This window comes from Tricharina praecox, assembly GCF_024521635.1.
Source record: "Tricharina praecox strain CBS 144465 chromosome Unknown BZA05scaffold_3, whole genome shotgun sequence".
In the NCBI taxonomy this organism is placed as follows: Eukaryota; Fungi; Ascomycota; class Pezizomycetes; order Pezizales; family Pyronemataceae; genus Tricharina; species Tricharina praecox.
In genome coordinates, this window is record NW_026250405.1 from 1,666,070 (window position 1) to 1,693,732 (window position 27,663).

Sequence of the window (27,663 nt, forward strand, 5' to 3'; positions counted from 1 at the left end):
TATTCACGCATGCATATCAATATCTGGGCCCGAATGGTTGGGCATTGCCTCGTCGGATGGACGGACGGGCACGCACGAACGGACGATGCGAAGCGCACGGTAGTTGTTTGCATGGACACACAGTCCGGACCGCGGGCGGGAACGGTACGTAACTGCCCTTTCACTTTTTTGCTCGACAGAGCCAAGCGGAAGTGAGGAAGGGGGAGAGGCAAAGCCAGGGCAGTGCAAAGGTTGGACCGTTGGTTGGTTGGTTGATTGGTTGGTTGGTTGGTTGGGTCGGATCTTCAGGAACCGTGTCTGGAATTCCGCAAGTGAAACGTGAAACCGAAGGCACACGGTGGACGCGGACTCGAGTGAGTCCTCATCGGCGAATGGCTTCTGGTTGTATAGGTATTATAGAGCACCGTGGTACCCATGGGAAATACTCAATTTGACCTGCGTCCGTAGACATGTGCAGAGTAACTACGCACCTCTGTATAGATACTAATACTATAGCAATAGTACAGGGCGTCCGTCATCGTGCCGACGAACTCGGGTCCCGTTGCAGTGTTGCAGAATTCGTCTTCTCCGTCTTCTTTTTCCGGTTTCTTCGTCTCCTTGGTTGTCTCCTTGGTGGTCTTTCTTTCGGGATGTTCGTCCTCTCCTCCTCCTCGCTGGTCTGGCTGGCTGGTGTCTTGGGGTGCGGCGGACGACTCGTATCGGTCTAGCACGCTGCCCAGTGTCCCAGGCTAAACTCAGAGTGGCCATAGCAGCGTCCTCTCGCCATCTCTCGTTCATCCATCACATCTGAGGGCGAACTTGACTTGGTCGACGGACACTCCCCCCCCCCAGCCCTTCCTCCCCCCGGTCCGTGCTTGCTTGGATGCTTGCCCGCCCTGGAGCTGCATCCCTGCTTGTCTGTTCCGCCCCTGCAACACACGCAGGCGGAGAGAGAGGTAATGCAATAATAATTCCAATAATTAACTTGGGCACATCCCTCCATTAATATTGTCATTCGAGTCCCACCTGCAGATAGCCCGTGCATCTCTCCTCCTCCTCCTCCTGCTTCCTCCTCCCACTCCTCCACCTCTACCTCTAGAGTACTCTACCTACCCTCCCTCCCACCCGCCCACCCCCCAATAGGTAGACGCCCCTCCCCGCCCTTCTGCATCCTAACCGCCCGACCCATCCCCCAATCCGTCGTTGTCTCGTCCTCGAAGGAATCCGATCTTCCTCTCCGACTCCGACTGCAACTCCAACTTCAACTTCAACTCCATCCCTATACACGCATCACCTACTCGACACGACTCTTACGACGAACGAAGCTTGATACCTCGTGGCCACTGGTTGGGCCGATCCCGTCGCTCTTTCGTCAACTCGATCCCGCTCAATCGCTCGCGAACCGCATCTCACATTCCCCACTTTAGCTTCCGTAGCAGAGACTCAATCCGTGGAAGCGCTGGGAGGATATCTGGTTGTCATATTTTCAGGTGGTTGGACTACTGCCCGCATTTGCTACACACGACGACGTTGGGGAACCTGAGTTATCGTGCTTCGGGAAGGGAACACTGACACCATCACCCATCGCCTTCGCTGCTGCTGCCGCCTGCACGATTCCGGTACTCCCACCCGTCAAATTGCCACACTCTCGTGCACGACTCCACGCTTCGGATCGCATAGACGGCCGTCGCAACGCGAGATAACTTTGCTCTCAACGGGTACCCGCGTCATCATCGTCGTCGTCCGCATTGGATTTTTCGCTTCCGTTTGGAAACTTGCCTTCGTAGTGTGCTTGTTAACAAGTCCGTGGGCACACACCAGAAAAGGAAAAAGGAAAAAGAAACTGGTTCATTGGAACCGGGGTGGAGACATTGCTCTCGAGTCAACCCAGGCCTGTCCGCTGTCGTCGTGTGAATACCCCTCGGTGCCCGCGGGCGAAAAAAATAAAAATAAAAATAAAGCTGTGGTATGCGATGATTCTCCGATGAGGTGGTGGAGGGACCAGGAGAAGGTCCGTCCTATATTTTTGTGTATCACGGGAAGCTTACGAACCACTGGGGACAAAAGCAGCATCTAGTGTCGTCTCCACTCGGCCCTTGCTACGAATGACCAGTTGCTCGATTGTCGATTTCGAAGTCGACGCCCAATAAAATGGACGATACATCCCAACCATCACAGCGTACCAGCATTTACGTTGTTGCGCCTCTGCGGATCGAAAAAGGGAAGAGGAGTACGAGCATCACATCACGAGGCTCGGGCTCACAGAAGTCGAGACCTCGCAGTCGCAACCACTCGCACAACCGTTCCGCCGGCGGTCATTCACATTCTTCCTCAAATCAACAGATCACCCCTCCTCCTTCACCACATCCACCTTATGGATCATACACGGACCCAGAGATGTCGCCAGAGTTCCATCCTTTCCTACGAGCGTTCTATCCATTCCACCCCACATATTCGAGCAATTCGACAACAGTAACATTACCACTTAATGCCGGGGATGTTATTCTGGTGCATAGTGTGCATACCAACGGATGGGCCGATGGCACCATGTTGAGTTCTGGCGCGCGAGGATGGCTACCGACGAATTATTGCGAATCGTACGAGGCGATTCACATTCGAGCGTTGCTGAAGGGATGCTTGGAGTTGTTTGAGCAGTTCCGTGCAGGCTCGGTCAATCAGATCGCTGTCACTGGCATCCTGGCCGGTGTGAGGCATTTGCTGGTACGTGCACTCAATCTATTTGTTACCAAAATATACCCCCCCCCCCCCCCCTCCCCGAGAAACGGATCGACGGATGAATGGACGAAAAATTAATAAATTTGCTGTGAGCAGGAATCAACCGAATGCCTCACGCGCGAGGCAGACATTGTGAGATCCAACGATGCGATCCGAAAAGCTCGCAAAGTGGTGCTTAACGAGCTCTCCGGACTGGTCAAGACTGCCAAGAAAATCAACAGCAAGTGCGGGGATGATGTCGTTGACGAATTGATCCTGCGGAGCTTCAAGATCGTCGTGCGCGGGGTTCGTTTCCTAGACGTATGGTACGACCAGTACGAAATCACGGAGAGCTGTGCGGGCGATTTCGACGAAGATGATTACCTGAACGACAATTCAGTTCCGCCCACACCTCCGTGTGATTCGCTCGCTTCCCGATCGTCGAGCACGGCTGGGTCGGACGCCAATGCTGGCGGCTATTTTAGTCCGCAGTCTGCAGACCGCGACCAGATTCGCTATACCCCGACTCGCCGAGTAGCCAGTGTGAAGACAGAATCCCATCCTCTACCGTCCACACCTTATACTCCGGCCCCACGTGCCAATGCGGACGAACATCTACGTCCGCAGAGTATCGAACTTGCGTCCCCGCAGCAGGTCTATGCGCTGGCACGACTCAACACCACGCATGATGTATTACTATCTTATCTAGGATCATATATCGGTCGTATCCACTTGCAGGCGCGGTTTACACCCCAACTGCAACTCACACAACAACAGTCGGTTGCCGCAGCCCGTGATCTCCTTGCTGTCGTGGAGGCCGTTTACGCACGCGATCCCCGGGCTGGAGCTCTCGAGACAGCGAAGGAGGCTCTTTACCAACGAATCTCCTCGTTAATTTCGGCCACCAGAGAGGTTGTTTCGAATCGGACGGAGGAAGACATGGGCGAGGACGAAGATGGAATCTTGATTCCAGATGGGGGAAGGAGTTTAGTGGAAGCCGCCACTGGGTGTGTCCGGGGGGCGGGAGAGTGTGTTGCGAAGTCGAAGTTCGCGATTGAGCGGATTGGCGACTTTGTCTTGGAACCAGCAGCGCTCAACATTGGTCTAGGTATAACTACCGACCCAGTGGAGGCGGAAGATGCCTTGGTGCCAGCTTGCGAAACACAACAAGAAGAAGTAGCTGCTGATGCGCCCACGCAAGAAGAAATCGATCGAGACCTTATGCCCCCTCCCCCAACACCCGACAAGATTCCTCCACCACTACCACCCAAAGACTCGCCCGCACCGCCGCAAAAAGACTCCCCACCACTACTCCCACTCAAGGACTCCCCACCACTACTCCCACGCAAAGATACATCACTACTACCACCCAAAGAAATCACACCACTTTCGCTCGCTTCGACCACACCCGCATTAACCGTAGATACTAGTGTGCGATCGTCAATAACATCATCATCGACGGTTGCTCCATCTTCGCCCGTCGCTGCCGTGCAGCAGCCCACCGCCTCGCGACGGTCGTCTACCGCTTCGTCGCTTTCACCTCCTATGCTCAATGTTTCACCCTCGAACATCCAAGGTGAATACTGCGTGGAAACCATCCGAAAATCCTTCAACAAAAGCGTTCGGGCCGATAGCATCGGTGCCGAATCTCTCGCAGCAACAGATTCTACCGGGGTCAACAGCGTCCGGGGATCCGAATTTAGCATTGTTTCACAGACGTCAACGAGAGCAACCACACCCGAGCCTCTTTCCTCTACAAGCATCGACACCCCGATTCTCTCCACCGAGCTGGCGCTGCTCGGAAGCAGTCAAGTTTCCCTTGCTAGTGGCTCCGGCAGCGAATACCTGTCGGAGTCGCATGCAGAGGACTTGACATTTAATAAAGACGGGCAGATCACCGGTGGTACCCTTCCAGCCTTAGTGGAAAGGATGACCGTGCACAACTCTACTCCCGATGCGGTCTTCGTTGCGACGTTCTACCTCACCTTCCGACTATTCACGACCCCTCGCGACTTTGCCGAGGCATTGGTGGACCGCTTCGACACCGTGGGGTCGGCACCGGGTGCCACCCCTGTCCGACTCCGCGTCTACAACGTTTTCAAGGGCTGGTTGGAGTCGCATTGGCGAAACAGTGTCGATGGCGATGCACTCGAAATCATCATATCATTCGCAGGCATGCGACTGAAGGAAGTGTTGCCTGGAGCTGCCAAGCGACTGCTCGAGCTTGCCGAGAAAGCCGCCTCCGTCGACGGACCCCTGGTTCCTCGCCTGGTTTCGGGCATGGGCAAGACCACCTCTTCGTCCACCACCTACAGCGTGCCCGAGACGCCCATCCTGACTCCTGTCATCACAAGGAGCCAGCTCAATGCCCTCAAGGGTGCCCTCGGGCCTAACGGGGTGCCAGTGAGCATTCTCGATTTCGACCCGTTGGAGTTGGCGAGACAACTCACCCTCAAGGAGTCACGGATGTTTTGTTCGATATTGCCTGAAGAGTTGATTGCCCAGGAATGGACTAAGAAGAGTGGATCATTGGCTCAGAACGTGTTGGCAATGTCGTCGCTTTCTACCGACTTGGCACATCTCGTTGCCGAAACCATCCTCGACGTCCCAGACACCAAGAAACGTGCGGTGGTGATCAAACACTGGATCAAGATCGCCGACCGATGTCTGGAACTCAACAACTACGACTCCTTGATGGCTATCATGTGCACGCTGAATGCGTCCACGATCTTGCGACTCAAGAAGACGTGGGAGCTGGTTTCGTTCAAGACAAAGCAAGTTCTGGAGCATTTGAGGTCGGTGATTGATGTTTCGAAGAACCATGCCGTGCTCCGCGCACGGCTACGGAGTCATGTACCGCCTTGCTTGCCGTTCCTTGGAACCTATCTGACCGATGTATGTCCCATCTCACTGCTATATTGAAGGATTAAACTAACATGCTCCAGCTTACCTTTGTGGACGTCGGAAACCCTTCCAAGAGACCCTTGTCTATCGACGGGTCGACCAAGCAGCTCATCAACTTCGACAAGCACATCAAGACTGCACGGATCATCTCGGAACTCCAACGATTCCAGATTCCATACCGGATCCAGGAAATCCCTGAGATGCAGAGCTGGATCGACCAGCAGATCGACCGGGTCCACAATTCGAAGGCGGCCGATGTTCAGCACCTTTACCGACGATCGTTGCTCTTGGAACCCCGCGAAACCCAGACCCAGAGGCCGACAAATACCCCCGAAGTCCAGACTCCGCCCCCACCGCCTCCGCAGGTAATCCCGAAGGAACACTCCGCAAAGTCGGATCTGTTCGCGTGGGCACATGTGTTTAGAGCTCCCGTAAATTAAGGTTTTGCGGGGTTTCGCACGTCCTGGGTAGCCGTCTCTTACTTTCCACTCTTGCTCTTGTGTTGTACGAGTCATCTTTAGTCTTTCTTGTCGAAGCGGAAAAATGACGGGATGCTTTCTTACGGGGATATTTTTTTCGGGGTTCCAGGTGTTATCCTTTGGTCACTATTACTCTCTTATTATATTCTTGTCTCATCCTTTATTTCTTTACCATGGGACACCTTGGTGTCTTTTTTCTCCTCTTTTTCTAGCAGTTTCTTTTTTGGGTTGGGGGAGTTTTTGTGTTGCGTTTTTTTTGTTTCTTTCTGATCTCTTATGTGTTTTATGGTGCATGGGGAACGGGTCTGGGGTTTGATTTTTTGATTTTTTTGATTTTTGATTTCATGTTAGTTTCGATTGAGGACGACGGGGACGGGGATGGCGACGGGGAAAGGGAACGGGAATGGAACGAGGGACATCTTTCTTCTTCTTCTTTACACTTTTACATATTTATTTTACTTGCTCATCTAGCGTTTTTGAGTTTTGATTAGGTGGCAGCCGGGCGGGCGGGCAGGCTTTGTGTATAAAATTTGGGGCGGGGCGGGCGGGTTGGGGTCGGGGACGGGGGGGAGGTGGGGGAAGTTCATGTCTTATCTTTTCGTCTAGGAGTTTTTCCGTTTCTACTTTGGGGGGGTTTTCAGTTTCTACTTGGGGGGTTTCTACTGGGGAGGGGTTTGGGGAAGGGGGGTTGTCTTTTCCGGTTTCTTGTTTCTTGTTTCTTGCTTTTATATACCTATCACGTGGCCTCCCCCCTCTATGCATACCCTCTACCCGCCCTAGAATTAGTACCTATTATCTGTCTGTGTCTGTCAGTCTCTGTGTCTGTCGTGTTTTTGATGTTTGAGATACCCCCGGTTTTTGATGCGATGCTGTGTATGCGTGTTGATGCGAGTTCATGCTTGGTTGATGCGGGTTGATGCCTCTACTTAGTTACTTGGTTATGTGGATGTTATAAAAGTTTCGGATGATGGATGATGGATGGATGGGGGTGAAGGGGAGGGAAGGGGAGGGAAGGAAATGGAGTGGGATAAATGGAATGGAATAAGAGAAGAATAAGAGAGGATTCATATCATACTGGTGAAAATGAATGGGATAATTGGGATTGTAAATGATGTTTATTGTTTGGGCTTTGAGCTTTGGGTCTACAGACTACAAGTGGATACCTGTGAGCGGAGGGGCAGCCTGGGGGATCGTCTGTGGAATTATCTTTGTCCTTGGAGTTGAAGTTGTTGGGAGGATGCTGATCTGCCAGTATATGATACTACTCAGTACCTGGTAGTAGGTGCTGTACATTCAACTCGAGATCCAGGCGAAGAACTCAAGGGCGGGCGGGCTGGTGGGGAATGAGACCCATGTGCATTGTGTGTGGCAAGACACCCACCATCACCCGCGGATCAAGACCAAAGCCACAACCGCAGTAGGCCCTAACTACAGGGGGGATCGTCGAGTATCTAAGCGTATGTACATAGCGGGTATGTACATAAGCATCATGCACGGGTAAGCCACGGGTAAGCCACGGTTCCTAGTAGATATATGTATTAAGCGATGCGGACGCGTTGCAGTTGGCAAACCCTGGTCCTTGAACCTGCGAGTACATGTGTAGCTGAGATCCCGGGTTACACTGTGGCCCTACTGCGGCGCTGGGGTTCTGGGGTTCTGGGGTCTACTGTGGCTCTGTGGCTTTGGGGTTCTGGGGTTCTGGATCGAAGGGAAATGGAAGTGGTTAGTAGATTCGTAGCTTGGTATGGAAGGGCGATGATCGATCGTGAATGGAAATTTGCAGTTTTGCATCGTGGTTGGGGGGATTGTCTGGTTCTCGGAGTTGTGTCTATGTACCGTAGATTTTTAGTCCTTGGTTTAATCTCGCTGTCTGGGCGTGAGTGTCGTTTCCCTCGCCTTCTGCAGCCTGCGGGCTGATCACTTTGAAGCGTGGGATTCGGTAGCCAAGTTGGATGGTGGGGGTATTCCTCGGGTTGAAGTTCCAACTTCTCGGGAACGATCATGTTGCCAGCCCTCTTTGGGTACATAATGTATGTACGTACCTAATCTGTGCTATATCCCGCGCTCTTCGCAGACTTCACCATAAGTTTGAGCTACCGCACCCCCCGCCCCCGTTTATCAAACCACATTCCCACGTACCGTATGCCAGCCCCTACCACCACTACCACAACTGGCACTCCCAACCGCAACCCCACCGCCCTCAGCGTGCACGAAGCCGCGGCCCGCTTCTTTGCCGCGCGGGGGATCGACTGGCGCGGACTCGGATTTAAGTACACCCGGAGCCAGCGGGTACTCCGCATCTTTGCCACCGCTGACGACCCCGACGTTGTCCGCGCGTGTGCGGAGCTGCGGAGGAAGCTTGAGCGCTGTGAGCTCGAGATCGAGGTTATGCTCATTGTTGCGAGGAGCTGTGCGAGGGGTAGTGCTTAGCGGTGGTGACAGCATGCCATGCAACTCGGACCGGATGTTCTATCGAAACCAGGCTCTCGAGCGAGTTGCACTTTTATACCTGGCTGTTGAGGTTGGCGCTTGAATTGACTTGACAATATGTGATTGAAGGTTCACACGAGGGTGCTCGTGGGGGTGCTTGGAAACCATTTTTAATTCGAGAAGGTGCGGATTCGAGTGAGGTTCCATGGAGTAATGCCGGATTAAAAGTTATCCAGATACTATGAAGCTTGTGGTGCTATAGCTGTTAGTCTTGCCATTGGAAACGTGAGCTTTTGTTGGGTTGGTTCTCGTATACATACTAGCACTGGTACTGGTTAGAGGCAGGAGGCCTCTGACCTCATCGGTCCCCAAAGCCATAGGTGAACTTGCTCCGCCAGAGTCTGTAGTAAGTGGCATAAACATAGCCAGAAGGCTGAATGGGCTTTGGATTATATTGCTCTGGCTCGCAGTGATTCACTCTGTTTACCGTTCTTTCAATCCAGGGAAACGTGAGAATAAGTTGGTCACAAAGCATCACTCAGTCTCGAGTCCCGAGGATGCCAAGCCCCACCCAGTCTCGGGTCCCTAGAATGCCAAGCCCCACGCTAGCATTGAACTCTAGCGGCTAGGGCAACACGACAAGGTGAACCATCACGTCCTCGGCGGGGGGGAGCAATATCGCGTGGGAGAATGTCAGAGCTCTCAGACCTACAACAGTGATCATGCCGAGTCCCACGCTTCCGCTCGACACATACAGGAAGCTCTTTCGCAAATGCATCTTGCACCGAACACCCGTCGATAGGGTATGAATCTCCCCACGCAGTTGTTTTGAGAGATGAACTCGAATGGAGGCCTAACGTTTCCGGCGGTCCGCAATGTAGTTCGAGGGTTACTTCCACCAGCTGCTGTCGCGCTCCCCGATTCCGCCCACGGCCATCGCCTCTACGGCCCTCGAGCCCGAGCTGACGTCCAATGCCTCGGACCCGCTCCACCTCCAGTACGTGAGCCGCCTCGTCGAGCGCGACATCGTCAGTCTCGCCAACATCCTGGTCGCGCTGCTGCAGACGTCCGCCGCGAAATCGCTCACCACCTCGGCTACCACGTCCCCCGAGGCCGCGTTCAAACACCTGCGCGGCAGGGAATTGCTCGAGCAGGATGTGTTCCTGGTGTTGGCGCTTCTCCTGCGCGGCCAGAAGAAGCCGCGGTCGCCCGAGAGTGTGTGGTCGGCGGTGCAGGCCATGAGCGATTGGATGGAGGCGGTGATGGCGGCTTCCGGTGCGGGCATCCTGAGCAGTGGTGATGGTGCCGCCGAGGGGATCACCGAGGTGTCGATGGCACAGGATCAGTCGAGCAAGCTTCGGCTCGAGGCGCTGGGCGAATTGATCATTGCGCTGGGGGCGAACGAACAGGCGGCCAAGATCTTGAGTGAAGGATCGAGGAAGGAGAAGAAACTGGCGTTTCAGACTAGCTTGAGTCTGTTCACGCAGTATATCCAGGTCCAGAATCCGCCGCTGGCGAGCAAGCTGGAGGAGATGAGACAGCAGTATCAGAGCCCGAGTCCGAAGCAGCAGAGAGGTATGCTGAAGGGTGGCCCCAGTGAAACGATCGATGGGATGGTGATGGGGCTGGGAGGTGATGCGGCGGATCTGGGGCCTATCGTGTGGACTAGGGCACATCTGTTCATATGGCTGGATAGCTTGGTGGGATGCTCAATCTTTCCGTCGAGGGTGATGGGCTGACAGATGTATTACTTGCAGATATGTGGCCATCCCAACGTCTACGACGAGATCATAATCGGGTATCTGTATAGCCGTTACAAGGAGGAGGCAAATGTCATGGTCGCAGACTTTATTACGGCGGTAATCGACGTTATAACGAATGCACTGGCCCGCAATGAGACAACCTGTACCCTATTCCTCCTGCGCTCATTCCTCTGCAACAAAGTGCCCCTCATCCTCAATCGGATATCTCCCTCTTCCCTGGCATCGTCCTACGCGATATCACAAACTTTCCTCCGCACGGACGTGGGCACACTCATGAATCTTGCGCCGGCGACATTCGAACCTTTCGCGGACAACTCCAATTCCAGTCCGGATATGATGTTTGACGACATCACGGTGGACCTGCGGCAAGACTTCTTGTTTGCTTGCGCTCTGCATGGTGTCATCGGCGAGCAAGAAATCCAGGGGATATTGGGCGAGCTTCCGTTGAGTGCGATGCCGAGTTCTGGAAGATACGATTACCGAGTGATCATGTCGGAGTGTAATGTTGACCCTTCGCGGGTCGACCGGTTGCTTGAGGAGATCGAGGGAGTCGAGGGAAACTCGGGGGCCGTCGTTGCGGCGCTATTCGATGTAAGCAAAAACTTCACCGCCTCGTGGCCAAGCCTACTCGAGCTAACCGCTACATAGGTGATGAAGCAAATGTGTGAGAGTCGGGAAACAATGCCGCTCCGAAACATCTGTAGCTTCCTTGCCCGGAAGCCTAGCAGTATCGACGTGATGCTCCTCTTCGTCAAACCGGCCGAGATACTTGAGCCCCTGTGCGATCTCCTCGACACTTGGCGGTATGAGGAGGACCAGGGCGAATATCAACCGGTGTACGAGGAATTCGGATACATCCTACTCTTGGTCCTGACTATAATCCACCGCTATTCCTTCACTACCTCCGACCTCGTCTTCTCCCATCCTCCTAATAATGAGGCGTTCATTCCGCAGCTGCTACACAACTACTCTACGGCCCAGCGAATAGAAACCCTCGGCTCCTCTGACCGCCATGCACAGTTGGGGGGCTGGATCAAAGAGCTTTTCGAGGGAGAGGGCATTTCGGATGGCCTCATGATGTCCTGTCGGCCACAAGAGTTCTATCTTCTCATCCCAACACTCTTTGCCCAATCCATGCTCGCGATCCAGCGCGGGGTCCTGGATCTTGACACTGTCAACGAAGCATTCGCGTTTCTGCTTACCCCCTTCCTCTTACCATCGGTCATAGCGGGTCTTACATGGCTTGCCCAGCACCTCTGGAGCCACATCGACATCCCCTCACCCAGCCTGTCGATCCTCACATCCCTTATCATCGCACACGACCTTGCCCCAGAGACAGCCGAGACGCACCGCACCGTGGTCGCCATTTCCGCGCGGCCTCTCGATGCCGTTCTCTGCGAGCTCCTCCGCCGTCCCAAAATCTCGCCCGACGTCAAACACACCACGGAGAAGCTACTAGCCACGCTCCGCCCACACCTCGGGTTCAAGCGCACCGCGACCCCCACCCGCGACGAAGTCGAATCGTGGATCCACACCGCCGGCACCGGCGGGCTAGCCAGCGCCGTGGCCAACAACTATAACCAGCTGCTAGCGTGGAACGCCGGGTCGCCGCCGCAATACACGTCGCGGCTGCTCGTGACCGCATGGAAGCTCCTCGGCGCGCGGCGCGTCGTCGAGATCATCACCAACGAAGCGGGCAAGATGAAAGCGGCGGGGCACGCCGGCGTCGCCGAAGACGTTGCGGCCGCCATGCTGGGCGCATACATCGGCGAAGACGGCCGCATCGACTTTCGCGAGGCGCTGGGCGCGCTGGTGGGCGAGGGCGCGAATGATACGCTCGTTGTCGTCATGAGGAGGGTCGAGGCGGCCTGGAGGCTGTGGGATGGCGTCAGCGGCGTCCAGCAGCGCATGCAAGAGGTGAGGGAGATGGGGGATGTCGATCTGGGCGATATGGGATTGGGCGTCGGTGTGGGCGTCGGCGATGGCATGGATATGTTGATGGAACACCATGACTTTGATGGGAGCATGGGCGGCATTGGCGGCTTGCTGGAGATGGAGATGTAGTCTAAATGATGGCAGCTATGGATTCGGTGCGGGTTTCTGGTTTATTTTCTGGGGGGATACAGCGATTCGATGATGACGGCCTACATAGAACTTTCGATTGTAACAATCTCCTTGCTGGCATACTAGGAAAGCGCACCTACTGGGGATGTGGGAAGTTGTATGTACTGGAGATGCCCCTAGACCACAAGAACATACGTGCCTACCGAATACCGGTCCATATACCCAGGATACTGAGGGCCTTCCAAGTTCCAAGGTCCAAGTTCCAACCCTCCGCAACAGCAGCAAACAAGTTGCAACCCCAAGACCGAAGGCCGTATGACCAACAAACACGCTCTGTTTTCTGTTACTTGTTGGAATGTGTGAACAAGTATTGTATTGTCGTTGTAGTGTGAGAGTCTGAAGCCTCGAGAGAATACATAAAAGAGGAGTGGTAGGCGGCCAGTGCTCCCGACGTCATGGCCGCGTAAACGACTAAGCAACGAGTGAGATATTACGACACTTCCTCCCTTGCTGCGTCCCGTATTTCCCATAAAAACCAAGCAGCAAGCACCTAACAGAATCAAAAAATGAAAACATATCATGGCCCAATGATTCTCCGTTAGCCTCGTTGAAACCTACGCAGTAAACCCAGTGGGCGAAACCTGCTAGGAAAGAGTACCAATTCAACAAAAACGTCCGTACAAACAATATACCATTAAACCAATCAATGAAATTCGACCGACACCTGTGCAGTCGTACTATCGGTTTCGTTTTTCGAGTCGCATCGGAACAGGCAATGTATTCTGCCTCCGAGCATGGGCGTGGGATCGCGCCACTCGATACCGTCAGGTAGCTGCATGTAGACATCGGTGTCTGTCGCGGGATTGAGAAACGCCGTAATGGCGTGCAGATGATCTATCTGATGGTTGTTCTGTGCCGCGAAGCTCAGTAGGTACCGTAGGGTTATTACCTTACCGACTGGTGCATAGGTCTTATCTTTGTATACCCTTCTGCAGCCTACTATAACTAGTCTTCATGCCATTGGTATCAGTAACGGGTGTGAACGTGCTATTCTCAATCAGTGAGACGTACACTTGACTCATAGCTACCTTCAATTGCTAGTGAAGTGCACTATTCATTGCATCCCTTGAGGTACCGACACAAGCGGTCCTGCTTCTTGCGGTGCTGACACATGCAGTCCTGAACCTCACAGTACCGGTACATGCGGCCCTGAATCCCACGGCACCGACACAAGCGGTCCGGATTCCTGTAGTTCCCGATCTTGAGGTTCCGGCTCTTGGGGTTCCCGATCTTGCAGTTCCCGATCTTGCAGTTCCCGATCTTGCAGTTCCCGATCTTGCAGCTCCCGATCTTGCAGCTCCCGATCTTGCAGCTCCCGATCTTGCAGTTCCCGATCTTGGGGTTCTGTCTCTTGCGATTCCCAATCTTGGGGTTCCGATGCAGGTGCAACCTCGTCAGGCGCATGCTCTGCTGCAGTGACGACCTCGCTAGGCCCGTATCCAGCTGCCAGCGCGTATACCTCATGCGCTCTTTCAGATGCATTTCCTTGCACGGCTTCTTGTGTGTCTCGACCTTCAGTCTGCGCCGGCCTTTGCAGTGGCGGTAGCGTAACTCGGTCTTCGACGTAGGTATATAGGTTCTTCCTCCGGAAGACCGTGGAGCGGTGGTTTGTCAAGATTGTCTCCGCCGGCGGCGCTGCTCGTAGGTACCGCGGTAGAGGCAGCCCGTCGAGAGACCAAGGCTGCAAGCCCTGATCTTTTTCCGGGTCGTCCTCCTGATCTTCTCCGGATGCTTTCTCCGGTCGGCCTCCTGGAGTTTCTCCGAGTCCTTTCTCCGGCTCGGACTCCTGGTCTCCCTCCGGCTCGGACTCCTGGCCCTTCGCCGGGTCCTTTCTCCGGGTCGGCCTTCTTATCTTCCTCCGGATCTTCATCGGCCCCCAAGTGTCGTAGCTGTTTTAGGAAAGCTTCTCTATGGATCCGTACTTGAAGTTGTAAATTTCGGTGTTCGACATAGTGGATTATGCGGTTTCGTTTGTGGGAGGTAATACGCTATCAAAGGCTTATTCGTAGGCGGTGGGATAAAGTAGTAATCGACATGGATGGATATTCTGAATATGGCGCTGGGCCGGGCTCATAACCTGTTGGAATGTGTGAACAAGTAGTGTATTGTTGTTGTATCTAGTGTGAGAGTCTGAAGCTTCGAGAGAATACATAAAAGAGGGGTGGTAGGCGGCCAGTGCTCCCGATGTCATGGCCGCGTAAACGACTAAGTAACGAGTGAGATACATATTACAACATTCCTCATCTTAGCACCCTCGGGTGATATTGTATGAATGACCTGGGTGAAGGGGGGGCGGGGGGATATCACCCTTATTTCAGAGTCTGGCACATCGTAGGAGATTTCATGCCCAGCGCAGTGTAGAGAACGGTTATTCTCAGTAGAAGTTCAAGAAGACAGCGACGCAATGCACATTCAAATCTAGGTATCACCACGCCCGGCAAGTGGAAACAGCAAGGGAAAAAAGAAGAAACAAAAACATCAACCATAGAATGCCTCATTGAACCCATCTGGTACATCCTCTGATGAACCACCAGTGCCAAGTACCCATGTGATGCGAGGTTCTCATCTACCCCAATCTACTCCCAAGCTCACACAGCATTGAGGTTCTCGTAAGCACATTCAAATCCATCACCAAGCCCGGCAAGAGGAAACACTAAGAAAAAAAGAAGAAAAAACAACCATGGGTAGTAGAATGCTCAATTGAACCCATCTAGCACATCCTCTGATGAACGACCAGTGCAAAGAACCCATGCAACAGCGCGACATTCTCATCTACCCCAGTCTACTCCCAAGCTCACACATCATCGGGATCCTCGTAAACTCCAAGATCATCGCCCTCCTTGTACTCCACGGCCTTGAATATGTCCTCCCGCAACGGAGTCTCTTCCCTCTTCCGCTTACGAGAGCTGATTCCGAGAGGGCGCAGGGCGAATCCGTCGATACCAAGGTCCTTGAACCTAGGGATATCGCCGAGCTTATCCCAGACACGATTCAGCGTGGCGCGGTCGTAGGCCTTCGGATCGTCGAGATACAGTTTAACTTGGACCGAAAAAATGATGAAGACTTCTATAGTTGGTACTTGTTAGCAACCACACGGTAGTACAGATATCAGGAAATTAGGTAGGTAGGAGGTAGATGGGCATGGCGCATGGGACTGTATTTACCAAAAATGAAGGTCCTACAAGCATTGGAAGATTTCGGGAGATCGATGATGTCATGAGCCCACCAGAAAACTGATCTGGCTTCATCGATGTTGAAATGATCGCGAAAAAAGGCTCGCAATATTCCTGGATCGGCGCTACTCTTGATGTCGCACTCTGGGTGTTTCTGGATCAGGTTGGAGACATGTTTTTCGAAGCGTAGCATGGCCTCGTGTTTCCAACCTTGCTTCATCTGCATGGCACGTCGGCGGACAATCTTGTAATTCTTTAGATCGTCAAACATGAATCTGGATCCAAAGTGCTCCGCGATCAGGCTATCTATCTCGACTACCTTGAACCAGCGGGTATAATGTAGACGCAAGGCATTCTGAAAACCAAGGATTTTTCCATCAAAACTTCCGGGCAGGGTGTCAGGGTGGATAGGATTTGGACCGAACTTCTTTCGAATCTTAGCGATGAAGCCCAGGGATTTCGAAGGTCGGGCACTCCCCCCCTGTGACTTGAGGATGTGCTCGAGAGTGTCAATGGCAATCTGGACATTCTTGGCCTCGTCCTTCCAGTGATACGGGATCTGTAGGTAAGTAGGAATTAGATGAGCTTAGCCGGGAGGAGGGTACATCAGTCACGGAAGCGGCTTACCTTCAAGTTGGGAATCGTGACAATGCGGTATGAGTGGTGGAGCTCATCCCCGCCTTGTCCATCCTCTTCCTCGAAGAGCGAACCGTCGTCTTGGTCATCCTCCATTTCGAAGGGTGAACCGTCGTCTTGGTTACCTTCTGTCTCGAAGGGCGAACCCACGCGGAAATCAGCCGGGTGCCGCCGCCGCTTCTGTCGATTCGACAGCTCATTCGGCTCTCGCTTCGTCTGTGACTCGGGTTCTTGAAGCTGCTCCTGCAGTTGTGACGGGGGCATGGTATCAATTTCGTTGCTCTGAAAGTTCTCTGTTGATGACAACCTCTGTGAACGTACTCCTGGACGTGCCTGCCCCGAACTTGGCGTAGGTGTTTCTTGTGATGAGATGCGTGTATCCCGGCTCTTCTGGCCAACTGCCCGTTCGCTGTGCATGGCTGATGCTGACGATGAGCCTGATTTGTCTTTTCCACGGGCTGCGCGATTAGCAGCGCGTCCGCCACGTGGGGTGCGGAATGGCGAATCGCGGGAGGTGGGTTTCTTGTTGCCGGACATGGTGGTGGTGGTGGTGGTGGTGGTGGTGGTGGTGGTGGTGAAGGTTTTGAGAGCGGTTGGTTGGCCCACACTCCTCAGGCCGGAGGCGGGATCTGTATGGAAGTACACGCAGAGGAAAGAGAAGATTTGAGGTTTGGTCGTCTATTTGGTTGGTGATGATGAGAAGAAGAAGAAGAAGAAGAAGAAGAAGAAGAAGAAGAAGAAGAAGAAGGAGAAGGAGCAGAAGCAGAAGCAGACGACCCCATTGGACCGCTCGAAACTGATGCTGCGCGCCCACTAACCCGATTATCTTCCTCCCACCGAGACGTCCTCCTCCCGCTGTCTCCTTCCACCGACAGTTCTCCCATCGCTCTGCAACAGAGGTAACGGAGGGCGGCAGCTGTTAGCTAACACTCTTGCGTCTAAACCCTTTGGGACGACTACATGTGCCTACGCAAACGAGAAACCCTGTAGCGCTTAAACGAGCGAACAAGCCCATAATCACGGCGTAGTCAGCGCGGTATCCACGGCGACGAGCACGATTAGCAGGAAACAGTACCCGCAGCGGAGCCAGCACTGTATCTGCGATGAGGGCATCACAGTATCCGGGACGAGAAGCAGTACCAGTAGGACACAGGATCCGCAGCAGTGCCAGCTTCTGGTAGCCACAGCACTGTATGCGCAGTGAGACCAGCACAGAATCCGCGGCGGAGGCATCTAGAGCAGTAGGGGAATACAATAATATTGGTATGTATGCTGTCGTAATATCTCACTCGTTGCTTGTCGTTTACGTGGTCATGACGTCGGGAGCACTGGCCGCCTACCACCCCCCTTTTATGTATTCTCTCGAGGCTTCAGACTCTCACAGTACAACAACAATACATTACTTGTTCACACATGCTAACATATGCACCTTCGTAAATTTCGAGTGATTACCGTGACTTTCGGATCACTTCTAGCCTTTCCTAGCCCGCTGGCCTAATAATCTACTGCGAGCCTGTAGCAGTGTAGCCTACCGGATATCACACGTGCGTTGATCGAAAACGTTGTGACAACGTTTTCTTCCGCAAAGTTTCATCCTCATGAATGATGACGACGCGGAGGGGGTGTCTCGATCGTTATACTTTGTCGTTACGTGGTGTCGGGATAACTCTAACTCTATCCCACAGCTGACGTGTTTGATTACTATACTACCTATAAATAATCCCAGACATACCTAAGCTGTGGTCCATGCCCGGTGGGAATGATATCGTACATATCGTCTCGTACATATCGTATCGCATCCTTCTACCATCAGGTATGAAGCTACATCCTCATTCTCTTGGCAACAGAGAGGCGAGTAGCTTCTACATACCTGTTAGAGCACCGAACAACAGATTCCGAGTACTCGGAAAGCTTGCGTCGTCATTGGGGACAAAGCCACTCTGTTCTCCCTCCGGGGCAGTGAAGCACTGCAACATTGAGAGCTGAAAGTCCCCCTTTACCGGAGATGCCTCTGTAGGTATGCATACCCTTAACGTGCGATCATATTATGTTCATGCTCATGACGGTCGTCGTGGCTCTGAAACAATTATTCAAACCCATTTAATGCCGAGTGATTTCCCATGATACGATATCTATCTAGCTTTTCCGTTCAACCTTTCGTCCTTCCTTTCCATCGAGTTCCAAACTCCAAACCTTGAGAAGAGGCCAGTCCATCATGGAATTCCCCCGCTCCGTCCATCTCCATCGTCCCACCGTTCCCTCTAGCACACGCATACAATGGCCCCCCTCACGATGCTGCTGTCTCTGCTGCTACTTCTGCAGCTCCTCACCGCCACAGCCACTACCACTGCTGCAGCCAATGCCACAGCCTCGGTCCTCCTCTCCCCGGACCACAAGACGGTGTACACCTACCACGCGCCCCACCTTTACAGCCGTCCTTTATCCCCATTCAACACATCCAACTTCAACGACAACACCACCCTCCTCCCCCCACCACCAACAGACGCGGCACTGCACCCAATCCTCGCGCGCAACAACGAGAGCATCTACCTAATCGGCGGCTCGCAGAACCTGATGGGCTATGCATACCCACTATCCTCGCCCACATCTCACTGGGAGCCCGCCGGCCGCTGGCTCCGCAAATCCATCAAATCCATCGGTGGCGCCGCTGCTGCTGCCGCGCTGCCCGATCCCGCCGGCGGGAAACTCCTCCTGCTCGGCCAAGAGGTCATCGTGCTCGTGGACCTCATCGCAGCAAAAGTGCGCGCGTTCGAAGTGCCGGGGCTGCTAAACACCACCACCGGCGGCGGTGCTGCAGCTCTGACACTACTTGACACGCAGAAAATCCTCGCGGTCTCCAACACCACGACGGGCGTGCTAGATCTCAGCGGGATGAGCTACACCTCCCTCGGCGCGGGGGTGCCGGACGTCGTAGCTGTAGTCGCAGCCGACGACGGGACGATCATCTCCCTCGACGCTGCCGGCGTAGCCGCGACAGCGGACTCCAAGTCCCTAGAGTTCACCCCGCGCGCAGAGACGCACGGCCAGCAGTGGCGCATCACGGCCGCGACCCTGCTGCCCGGCGACGTTATCCTGGCCGTGGGCGGTAGTCCCGCAGAAGTAGCGCTGTACGCCGTTGCGCAGCGGCGGTGGGTGGACTCGTACCCGCCGCCGCCGCCGCCGGAGCCGGTGGTGGCTTCGCCAAAGCGCCGGCGGCGTGCGTGGTCGGCGGGTGCGAAGGCGGCGGTGGGGTGTGGTGTCGGCGTCGCGGCGGTGGCCGCGCTGGTCGGCGCGTATGTGCTTGTTAAGCGGTGGAGGAGGAGGGGGGTACTGGGGGGCGTGGATGCGGCGGAGACGGGCGCGGATGTGGAGATCCCGGCGACGCCGAGGGTGGTGCCCCTGCGCGATGCGGAGGTGGATGTGAGTGCCGACGGGGTGTCGTCGTTGGATTTGGATGAGTGCGGACAGGGTAAGACGGCGGAGATGGGGACGGTGTGTACCGGCCTAGTCAGGGTGGTGGAGCTGGACGAGGATGGGAGGAGTGTTAAGGTTAAGGCGGACGACGAGGACGACGAGGATGCGGATGTGGATTCGGTCGGATGGGAAACGGCGGATGAGGAGATGGATGGATATGGGAAGGTGGCGAAGAAGTGTCAATCCGTCTAGACGGGCTGGGTTCATGTCAAGCAGTATCCATCCGTCCAGACGAATTGTGTTCGTATTAAGCAAGCAATGTCCAATCAATAGAGTGCGAAGCACAAGGTCGAACCGCTCATTAAGCTGTAAACAAACATCAGGTGGAGATGGTGTCATATACAAGAGGATGTTTTGGCTGATAATCAATTATTCCACAGTCTCTCCGGACTGGAGCTCCTCTACATATGCAGAATCTCTCACTCCCATACGACATGGTATGTCCATGGCCGGATGTGCGCGCACGAATATGGTGTGTGAGCAGTGAGCGGCCATGGCCCGTGGAGACGTCGACGGCCGCGAGGAATGCGCTGCTGCTGCTGCTTTTGTGATTGCTACTTACTTCTGGCACGGATTCTCGCTCGCAGAGCGAGTGATATCATGTGCCAGACACCAGCAAAAGCTCGTACTGAGGTGATGGGGAACCAACGCCAAAAACAAAAACCTTCACCACCCCGGTGGGTGGCTTAGAAGCCCCCAGGAATTGAACTGGTGTTCAAATGCCCTCCGCCGGGTACGTGATCACTAGGCTATGCGGGGAGGGTTTTCCGTGATGGAAGTAGTGTTTCATAAATTATAAACTGGTGTTCTGTAGAGCACACGGCTACTTCTCCTTGCCTTCTAGGATAAGATAATAGCGAGTGGCTGTATCTTCCACCATCTTTATAAAATGTAGCTTTCTGCGAGGTGCTAATTGCGACGCAAGTTGTTTTTGGTTTGATCAATAATTGCATGCGGCCTGGCTACATCATGGCAATACACACACTCACACTCCACTTCCCACTCAGAGCCCTCACTTGCTGCGTCATCCTCGACAACCTCTGGGATCCGCCTGCCCACATCACATCACATCACATCAGTGGTGGTGATGAGAAACCCCAAGATTGCCTGGCTTCGGGGCTACGAATAACCAGCTTTGAAATATCCTGCGGCATTGTTGAGGGAGATATGTGAGTGATAGACTGTGATACACCTTCTTCTTCGACGGGGGTGCCTATGTACCTACTTCGTCAGTGCACCGTGTGATGAGTATATGTGTCATCTTTCCTCTCTTTTCGCAGTGCCCACCGCTCGACAGCTCGACCGCTCAACCGATTCCAGCGAGCAAGTCTACATACACATACATACCACGTAGCTACTCTACAAACTAAACGCCCGTCTCAGCAGTCCATACCTACCTACCTACGCGCGCACTGATCCAGACTCCACCGTCCACCATCCACCGTCCACGGAGCTCGGGGGGAGGGGGGGGGAGTATTTCGCAATTCCTTCCCACCGCCCACCGGGCCCGGGCCCGGGCCAGGCAGGGCCAGGATGGCACGATCGATCTTATCTCCCATCCCATCCTATCACCCGGGGGGGCCCGCCAAATGTTTTTCCAGCGGGCGCGCCAGGCGACGAAATGTACAGTACAATACGACGACACGACGCGCGCGCGATTAAAGATGCTCTGGGGTGCTCTGGATGGATGGAGGAGGTATGAGTGGATTACTACTATAACTTGGTGCCTGGGCTACCTGGGTCCTGGGCAAGTGAGTACATACCTCATACATGCCTACCTGGAGTGTATAGATAGTAGTACCTAGGTGTATGGGTAGGTCGATGGGTACTCTAGATACCAGTAGATAGTGATTTATCAGCGCGCGCACGGACCAGGTGTTCGTCTCTTCTCCTGGGCAATGGGCGGTGTAACTGACTCCTGAGTCCTGAGTGTGTGTACTGTAGATATGAATAGCACGATGGTAGAGTACTCTACGTACCAGCACCCTCCCTACATCTCCGGATACGCAGATACCGCCGCGACACGGCACGGTAAGTACGCACGCACGCACGCACAGGGTGGGGGGGTACGGTAGGTACGGTAGGTACGGTAGGTACGGTAGGAACGGTAAGAGAGGGAGAGAGAGCTGACTGCATCTCGCGGCCGTCCCGCCCTGTCCCGCCCTGTTCTGCCCTGTCCTGTCCTGTCCGGGGCTGGGCAGTCCCCGTCTCCGTCTCCGTCACCGTCTGCGTCCGTCGGTCGGCCCTGCATGCAATGCTGCAACTCCCAGTCCAAGTTGCCAACCCCCTCCTCCACTCACCCAACTCCCCCACCCGCTCCCTCTCTCTCTCTATGTAAGTACGGCAGAGTAGAGTATGTAGAGTACTTTACCTGTAGAGCATCTCACGATCGATTGGCTGCATCAGCCTGAGTCCAGAGTCGTTCCCTCCCCCGCCACCAGCACCCCCACTCCCACCCCCACTCCCACCCTCCCTTCCACCCTTCCCACTCCCACCCTCTCTCTCACACACCCAGCCCGCCGGGATCCACCCGTCCATGTAGCCGTATGTATGTATGTCCATGTATGTCCCTGTATGCCATGTATGCCATGTATGAATGATATGTACGTGAGTGATCGATCGGCCCCGCGGCGGAGATCGGTCGTTTCTCTTTGGGGAGTTTCTTTTTTGAGCTTTTGAGCTTTTTTGGACGTGCTGTGTGTAGGTTTGGTTTTGTATCGTATCTGGTCTATCTGGCTGTCTGGCTGTCTGGCTGTCTGGCTGTCTGGCTGTCTGGCTGTCTGGCTGTCTGGCTACCTTAGTGCGGGGGGTGGTAGAGGGGAGAGGGGCAGGTATGTTTCTCTCCCTGGAAGGAAGCAGGAAGATGCGAGATTACATCACTGCGCTGCGGCGAGATGCGGGTCGGGGAGTGGGTTGGGGGTGGGTTGGGCTGGGGAAACAAAAAGGAAACAAAAAGGAAAGGGAAAGGAAACAAAAAGGAAAGGGAAAAGAAACCGAAAAGAAACCGAAAAGGAAACCGAAAAGAAACCGAAAAGAAACCGGAAAGAAAAGGAAACAAAAGGAATCCTCCTCCTCCTCCGCCGCGCACGAGGTACCGTACACGCACACTGCTGCACAACCTCCGCCCGCGAAGCTGCGAAGCTGCGAAACTGCGAAACTGCAAAAAACGACTTTGCTGTTGAGGTAATTAACGCTGCTCGCCAAGTATAGCATAGATACCGGTACTGTAGAATAATACACCAGTATCTCCGTCTGCACTGACTCTGGGGTCTGCAGTGCCTGTTCAAACTCCGGACCCGTGTGTTTCATGTTTCATCCCATTCCCGTCAGCCCGTCAGCTCGCCCGCCCACCGCCTCAAGGCTCAAGGCCCAAGGCTTGAGTTCGGAGTTATGTAGGAGTCAGCCAGACAGACAGATGTCTCGGCGGACGGTGGGGACATGGTTTAGTATATAGAGTACCGTACACACACACATCCACCGCCCTCCGCCGCGTCCACCGCGTCCAGCACCGCGACCGCGATCGGCCCGAGACAATCCCCCTTCACGACAGGGGGCGGAGCACTCAAGAGTATCATACATACTTCTACATACGGTACGGTATGTATGATAGTGCGGTGGAGTTGGGACATGTATGTAGCACTAGCATACCAGAGTAGAGTACATAGCAGATCACATCTAGAGTACACGTCTACGCCTTCTCGACGTCTACGCGACGCCGCCGACGAAGAAGAAGCGAGACTCGAGACTCGAGAGTGCAAGCCGATGATGATGATGATGATGATGATGATGATGATGATGACGATCCCCCCACCCCACCACCACCGCACCATCGCAGCATCGGCGCATCACCACCACCACGCTCATCTCCATAGCCAGCTCTCGCCCGTTTGCCCCTCCTCTTGCCCCTCCTCCTGCTCCTCCTCCAGCTGCCGACGTGAGAGGGAAAGAGGAGAGGGAAAGAGCGAGGGAAAGAGCGAGGGAAAGAGCGAGGGAAAGAGCGACGTGAAAAAGCAAAAACCCGCAATGCGCATCCACCTGGCTCGGCTCGTACACACACACACACACCTTCATACCTGCCATACCATACATACCATACCCACCATAGAGTACCTACCGTAAATACCGGTACACACCTAGAGTAGAGCAGAGTACGCTATGTACTCGATCGCGATCGGTGTGGACATCGCACACGACCTCGCGCCCTCCCTCGCTCGTGGGCGCGCGCGCGGATTCAGTCGATAATATAGTACCCAGGTGTAGCGGTGTTTAACAAATAAACATGGGCGTTTGTCCGGCCGTGCGTTTGTTTCAATGAATGGCAGTGCCAGTGCCAGTGCTGTGGAGGAAGGTGTCCATTAATTGACGGCGGCGGAAGGGGTGGGAAGGAATGGGATGGGAGGAAAGGATGAAATGGGAGGGATGGCGAGGGAAACGAAACGAAACGGACGCACGGCGATAACAGCCGTCAGGTTCTCCCGGTGGATGTGGATGGATGGGTGGATATATGGATGGGTGTGGATATGCATATGATGGATGGATGGGTGGGTGGATGGATGGGTGGATGGATGGATATGGAGGGAGGATATGGAGGGATGGATGGATGACAGGCGGTAAGCGAAGATGGGAACTGGGCACTCGTGTGCTACCTTTGCTATGTACCGGTATGTTATGCATCTACATACACAGCATTTTAGGTATTATGCTCTACTCTATATTTGTAGTACATACTCTACATAGAGCCCACGGAGGATGCGTGCCCAGGGTAGGGTTGCGGTTGTATTGCGGTGTAAACCGAACGAAGCCCTTGACATAGTAAATCGCGCAGACCCGCGAGAGTGCGTGCGAGCGTGCGATGAGACACTGAGACAATGAGACACTGAGACAATGAGACAGCTTTCCAGGTTCCCTGCTCCCGACTCTCCGCTCCACTCCTCTCGGCGAGTCGGCGTGCGACGTGCTATTAGAGTAGGTACCGTACTCTATTTTGCTATGGAAGCTGGATAGTAGGGGCTCGAGACGTTGCCAGTGACTGATTCACTGTGTATCACCCATCCAGTCATCCAGTATCCACAGCTCTGCCGCGGTAGGAGTATCTACTCTACTGTAGAGTACTATGGAGTACTATGGACATCCACCCACCAGCTCCGCGCATACCCACTGCCCACTGCCCACTGCCCAGTGAACAGAGGAAACAAATGCGCGAGATTATGCCCCTACACCCCCCTCCACTCCCCTCCCCGGCTTACCGGAATTTTGGAAACAAGAGATGCCCTCCCCCCACCCGCCCGCGAGACCTCCATCTCCTGGAGGCCAAGTATGTATGCACCGTATGTAGTAGAGGAGGAGGGTCGTGGTATGTACTCAACTCCAGAGTACCTTTCTTAAACTTGACGTGCATCTACTCTAGGTATCCCCCTCCCCTTGATATACCTACCGGTAATACAGTACCACACAGTGCTATACACGAGTACACTAGTACTTTATACCTGCTACCGTAAAGCTGTAGAATGGCGCAGACCTTTAGGCTTTGCCCGGTGTACCACATTATGTAGAAGTTGTCACAAGTGATCACCGGTGATCCACGGTGATCCATGGCGCTCGAATCTCTAGCTTTGCTCACGATCCACCATCCATCATCCAGCGAGAAGGTGGAAGGGAGAGCTCGCTCATGCCAATCACTCACACCACCAACCAACCACGTCGACAATACCCATCCATATCCATATCCACCGTCCAGTTTCCGAGACACAACCACTGACACCACTGCCACCACCGACCCCACCATCACCACTGACAGCAAAACAGTAACCAGTAGCCAATAGCCAGTAGCCCGTAGCCCGTAGCCCGTAGGCCTCGACTGAACTCGAGCCAGACTCAAGCCAGACTCGTCACAGTGAAAATAAAGTTGCAGCAGCAGCAGCAGCGACACGGACACGGACTCCAGAGTCCAGGACGAATAGGAAGCTTCCCTGAAACATGAACCGAAAAACAAAAACAACAAAAACGACAAAAAACAAAACCACAAAAAAAATGACACGTTCCGTAATAGCAGACCTATCATACGGTATTCCGAGAGAGAGAGAGGGAGGGGGAGAGGGAGAGAGGAAAACCTTGTTCGCTCTTGCCACAAGCCCACAAGCCCACAACCACAGCAAGAAGACTCACGATAATTCTTTTTTCCTATCCGGCCATGCCTGGAGGGGAATCCTCCATCCTCCATCCTCCATCCCCAGCACGCGTCCGCGCCCCTTCCCCTCACCCCTCCAAGGAAATCCGGCGGAAACCCGGCGGAAGCCGACATAGAGCCGGAGTCGCATTTATGTACGTGGCGAAGACTAGAAGAGCTTGTTTTCCATTCCCCAGTAGCCGGCGTGATGGTTGGCTGGTGGCGGATTTTAGATTTCGCCATTTCCATCCTTCCAGGTCCAGGATGCGGGACGCAGGTTTCCGCGGGGCCGGGGGTCGGGGGTCGGGGGTGGGTGCGGTGGGTGGTGGGTGGTGGGTGCACGGTGGCAGGTGCGTCAGTTATCGTGAGAAACACCATGCTCAGCATCGTGGGTTTTACATATATCCGGGTGAGGGTGAGGGTGAGGGTGAGGGAGGGAGGCCTCAGGCAGCGCGGTTCCGATTCCGGTTCCTTCCACGCTTGCTCGTGAGCGTAGCGTAGCGTGCACTCTGCAGTGCACTGGGAGGGAGAACTAGCGTACCTACTCTATGGTACCTATGCTACATACGGACGGCATCTCGACGAGAAAAGCGATGGGCGATGGCACGATACGATGCCCTCCCCGCACGTAGTTAACCCCCCCTCCCCTCCCCTCCGTCGACCGTCTCGCTCGCTCGCTCGTTCGTCGTCTTCATTGCGAGTGGACATGATGATATGCAAGAGTGCTTTCTCCACGGACGGGACACGGCCCAGAATTGCAGGCTGCTGCTTGCTCACTCACTCACTCACGGTACTAGACCGACCGACCGACATCCTTCATGCGCTGTGGGGAATGGGGAAGTGGCAGGGGGGGCGGTGGCTCCTCTCCTCTCCTCACGAAGCTTGCTTTGCCTGCCTGCCTGCCTGCCTACCTGCCTGCCTGCTTTGCTTGCGTTGAGTAACCTGACGGGTCGATTCCGCACTCTACTCAACGTCTCTGCTCTGCTCTCTGCTCTGCTGTCTGGCACAACGGTTATCGTGAGCGTCGCTCCCTGGAGTCCTGGGGTGCCTTGGGGGGTGGGTGTCGGCAGATGCGACACGATTGAACCTTCGTAGTCGGCCAGTTCTAGACCCAGGCCCAGTGGCCCACAGTCGAGAAAAATAAATGAAAGACGACACACACATCACCTTCAACCTTGAGGCTTGCACAGTTGCACGGTTGCACGGTTGCACGGTTGCACGGTTGCACGGTTGGGTTGCACCCCGCGCCGCGCGAAAGTAAAGTAGCATAGAGTAACTAAAGTGCAACAGAAGGAAGGAAAAGAAAAAAAGGACGCTACGCTACGGTACTGCTCCTTCTACTCCTTCTCATCCACCCCCAACAACTATCGTGAGATGCAGGAGGGAGCAGAGGAATTGCGGTGTCGGTATCGGTGTGGGAGGCGATGGGGCCGGCAACTGGGTAGAGCACACACACCATACACAATCTCTCTCTCTCTCCCACACGCACTCACTCACTCACACGAGCAAAAGACCCCTGGTAGGTATGCGGAGAGTGCACATGCAGGAGAGAGGAGTACCGTATGTACGAGGTGGAGGAGGAGGAGGAGGAGGAGGAGGAGAGGGAAATGGTAGATGCGGGGGAATCCACAGTGCGAAGCTGGGACGAATCGGCATCGACGGGCGTGATCGCAGTTGGGGGAGTGGGGAGTGGCGCGTGGCGCGTGGCGATTAGGCACCGCACCGTAGTGAAGGCCGGCCCGGTGCGTGCGGCGATCGGGCACGCGAAGCAGAGGCCAGCGGGCGGCGGGGTGGAGAGTGGACTCTGGAGGGGGAGGGTG

General features: G+C 54.5%; 6 protein-coding genes across 6 annotated transcripts; 3 read left to right on the forward strand and 3 right to left on the reverse strand.

Moving 5' to 3' along the window:
• Positions 1–1,843: 1,843 nt before the first annotated feature.
• BZA05DRAFT_168992 (ras guanine nucleotide exchange factor domain-containing protein) lies at positions 1,844–6,283 on the forward strand. Its single transcript, XM_051479181.1, has 4 exons — positions 1,844–1,945; positions 2,047–2,700; positions 2,812–5,589; positions 5,640–6,283. Exons 2-4 carry the CDS (start codon positions 2,131–2,133, stop codon positions 6,036–6,038), a joined length of 3,747 nt encoding a protein of 1,248 aa, XP_051343193.1. The 5' UTR covers positions 1,844–1,945; positions 2,047–2,130; the 3' UTR covers positions 6,039–6,283.
• Positions 6,284–9,161: 2,878 nt separating this feature from the next.
• On the forward strand, positions 9,162–12,762 carry BZA05DRAFT_433837 (mediator complex, subunit Med5). The gene is made up of 4 exons (XM_051486286.1): positions 9,162–9,310; positions 9,389–10,207; positions 10,265–10,861; positions 10,919–12,762. Exons 1-4 carry the CDS (start codon positions 9,230–9,232, stop codon positions 12,332–12,334), a joined length of 2,913 nt encoding a protein of 970 aa, XP_051343194.1. The 5' UTR covers positions 9,162–9,229; the 3' UTR covers positions 12,335–12,762.
• Positions 12,763–13,305: 543 nt separating this feature from the next.
• On the reverse strand, positions 13,306–14,345 carry BZA05DRAFT_441855 (uncharacterized protein; the record flags this gene model as incomplete). Its single annotated transcript, XM_051486698.1, has 4 exons — positions 13,306–13,381; positions 13,446–13,913; positions 14,044–14,283; positions 14,317–14,345. The coding sequence occupies 4 exons, from the start codon at positions 14,343–14,345 to the stop codon at positions 13,306–13,308; spliced, it is 813 nt and encodes a 270-aa protein (XP_051343195.1).
• Positions 14,346–15,114: 769 nt separating this feature from the next.
• Positions 15,115–16,467, reverse strand: BZA05DRAFT_433838 (uncharacterized protein; the record flags this gene model as incomplete). Its single annotated transcript, XM_051486287.1, has 3 exons — positions 15,115–15,460; positions 15,559–16,126; positions 16,195–16,467. 3 exons carry the CDS (start codon positions 16,465–16,467, stop codon positions 15,189–15,191), a joined length of 1,113 nt encoding a protein of 370 aa, XP_051343196.1. The 3' UTR covers positions 15,115–15,188.
• A 2,013-nt stretch (positions 16,468–18,480) lies between these two features.
• On the forward strand, positions 18,481–19,869 carry BZA05DRAFT_441858 (uncharacterized protein; the record flags this gene model as incomplete). The annotated part of the gene is made up of 1 exon (XM_051486699.1): positions 18,481–19,869. One exon carries the CDS (start codon positions 18,481–18,483, stop codon positions 19,867–19,869), a length of 1,389 nt encoding a protein of 462 aa, XP_051343197.1.
• Positions 19,870–24,948: 5,079 nt separating this feature from the next.
• Positions 24,949–25,834, reverse strand: BZA05DRAFT_387656 (uncharacterized protein; the record flags this gene model as incomplete). The annotated part of the gene is made up of 1 exon (XM_051482604.1): positions 24,949–25,834. A coding segment is annotated over exon 1 (658 nt), but the record flags the coding sequence as incomplete, so codon positions are not given.
• Between the last annotated feature and the right edge of the window lie 1,829 nt (positions 25,835–27,663).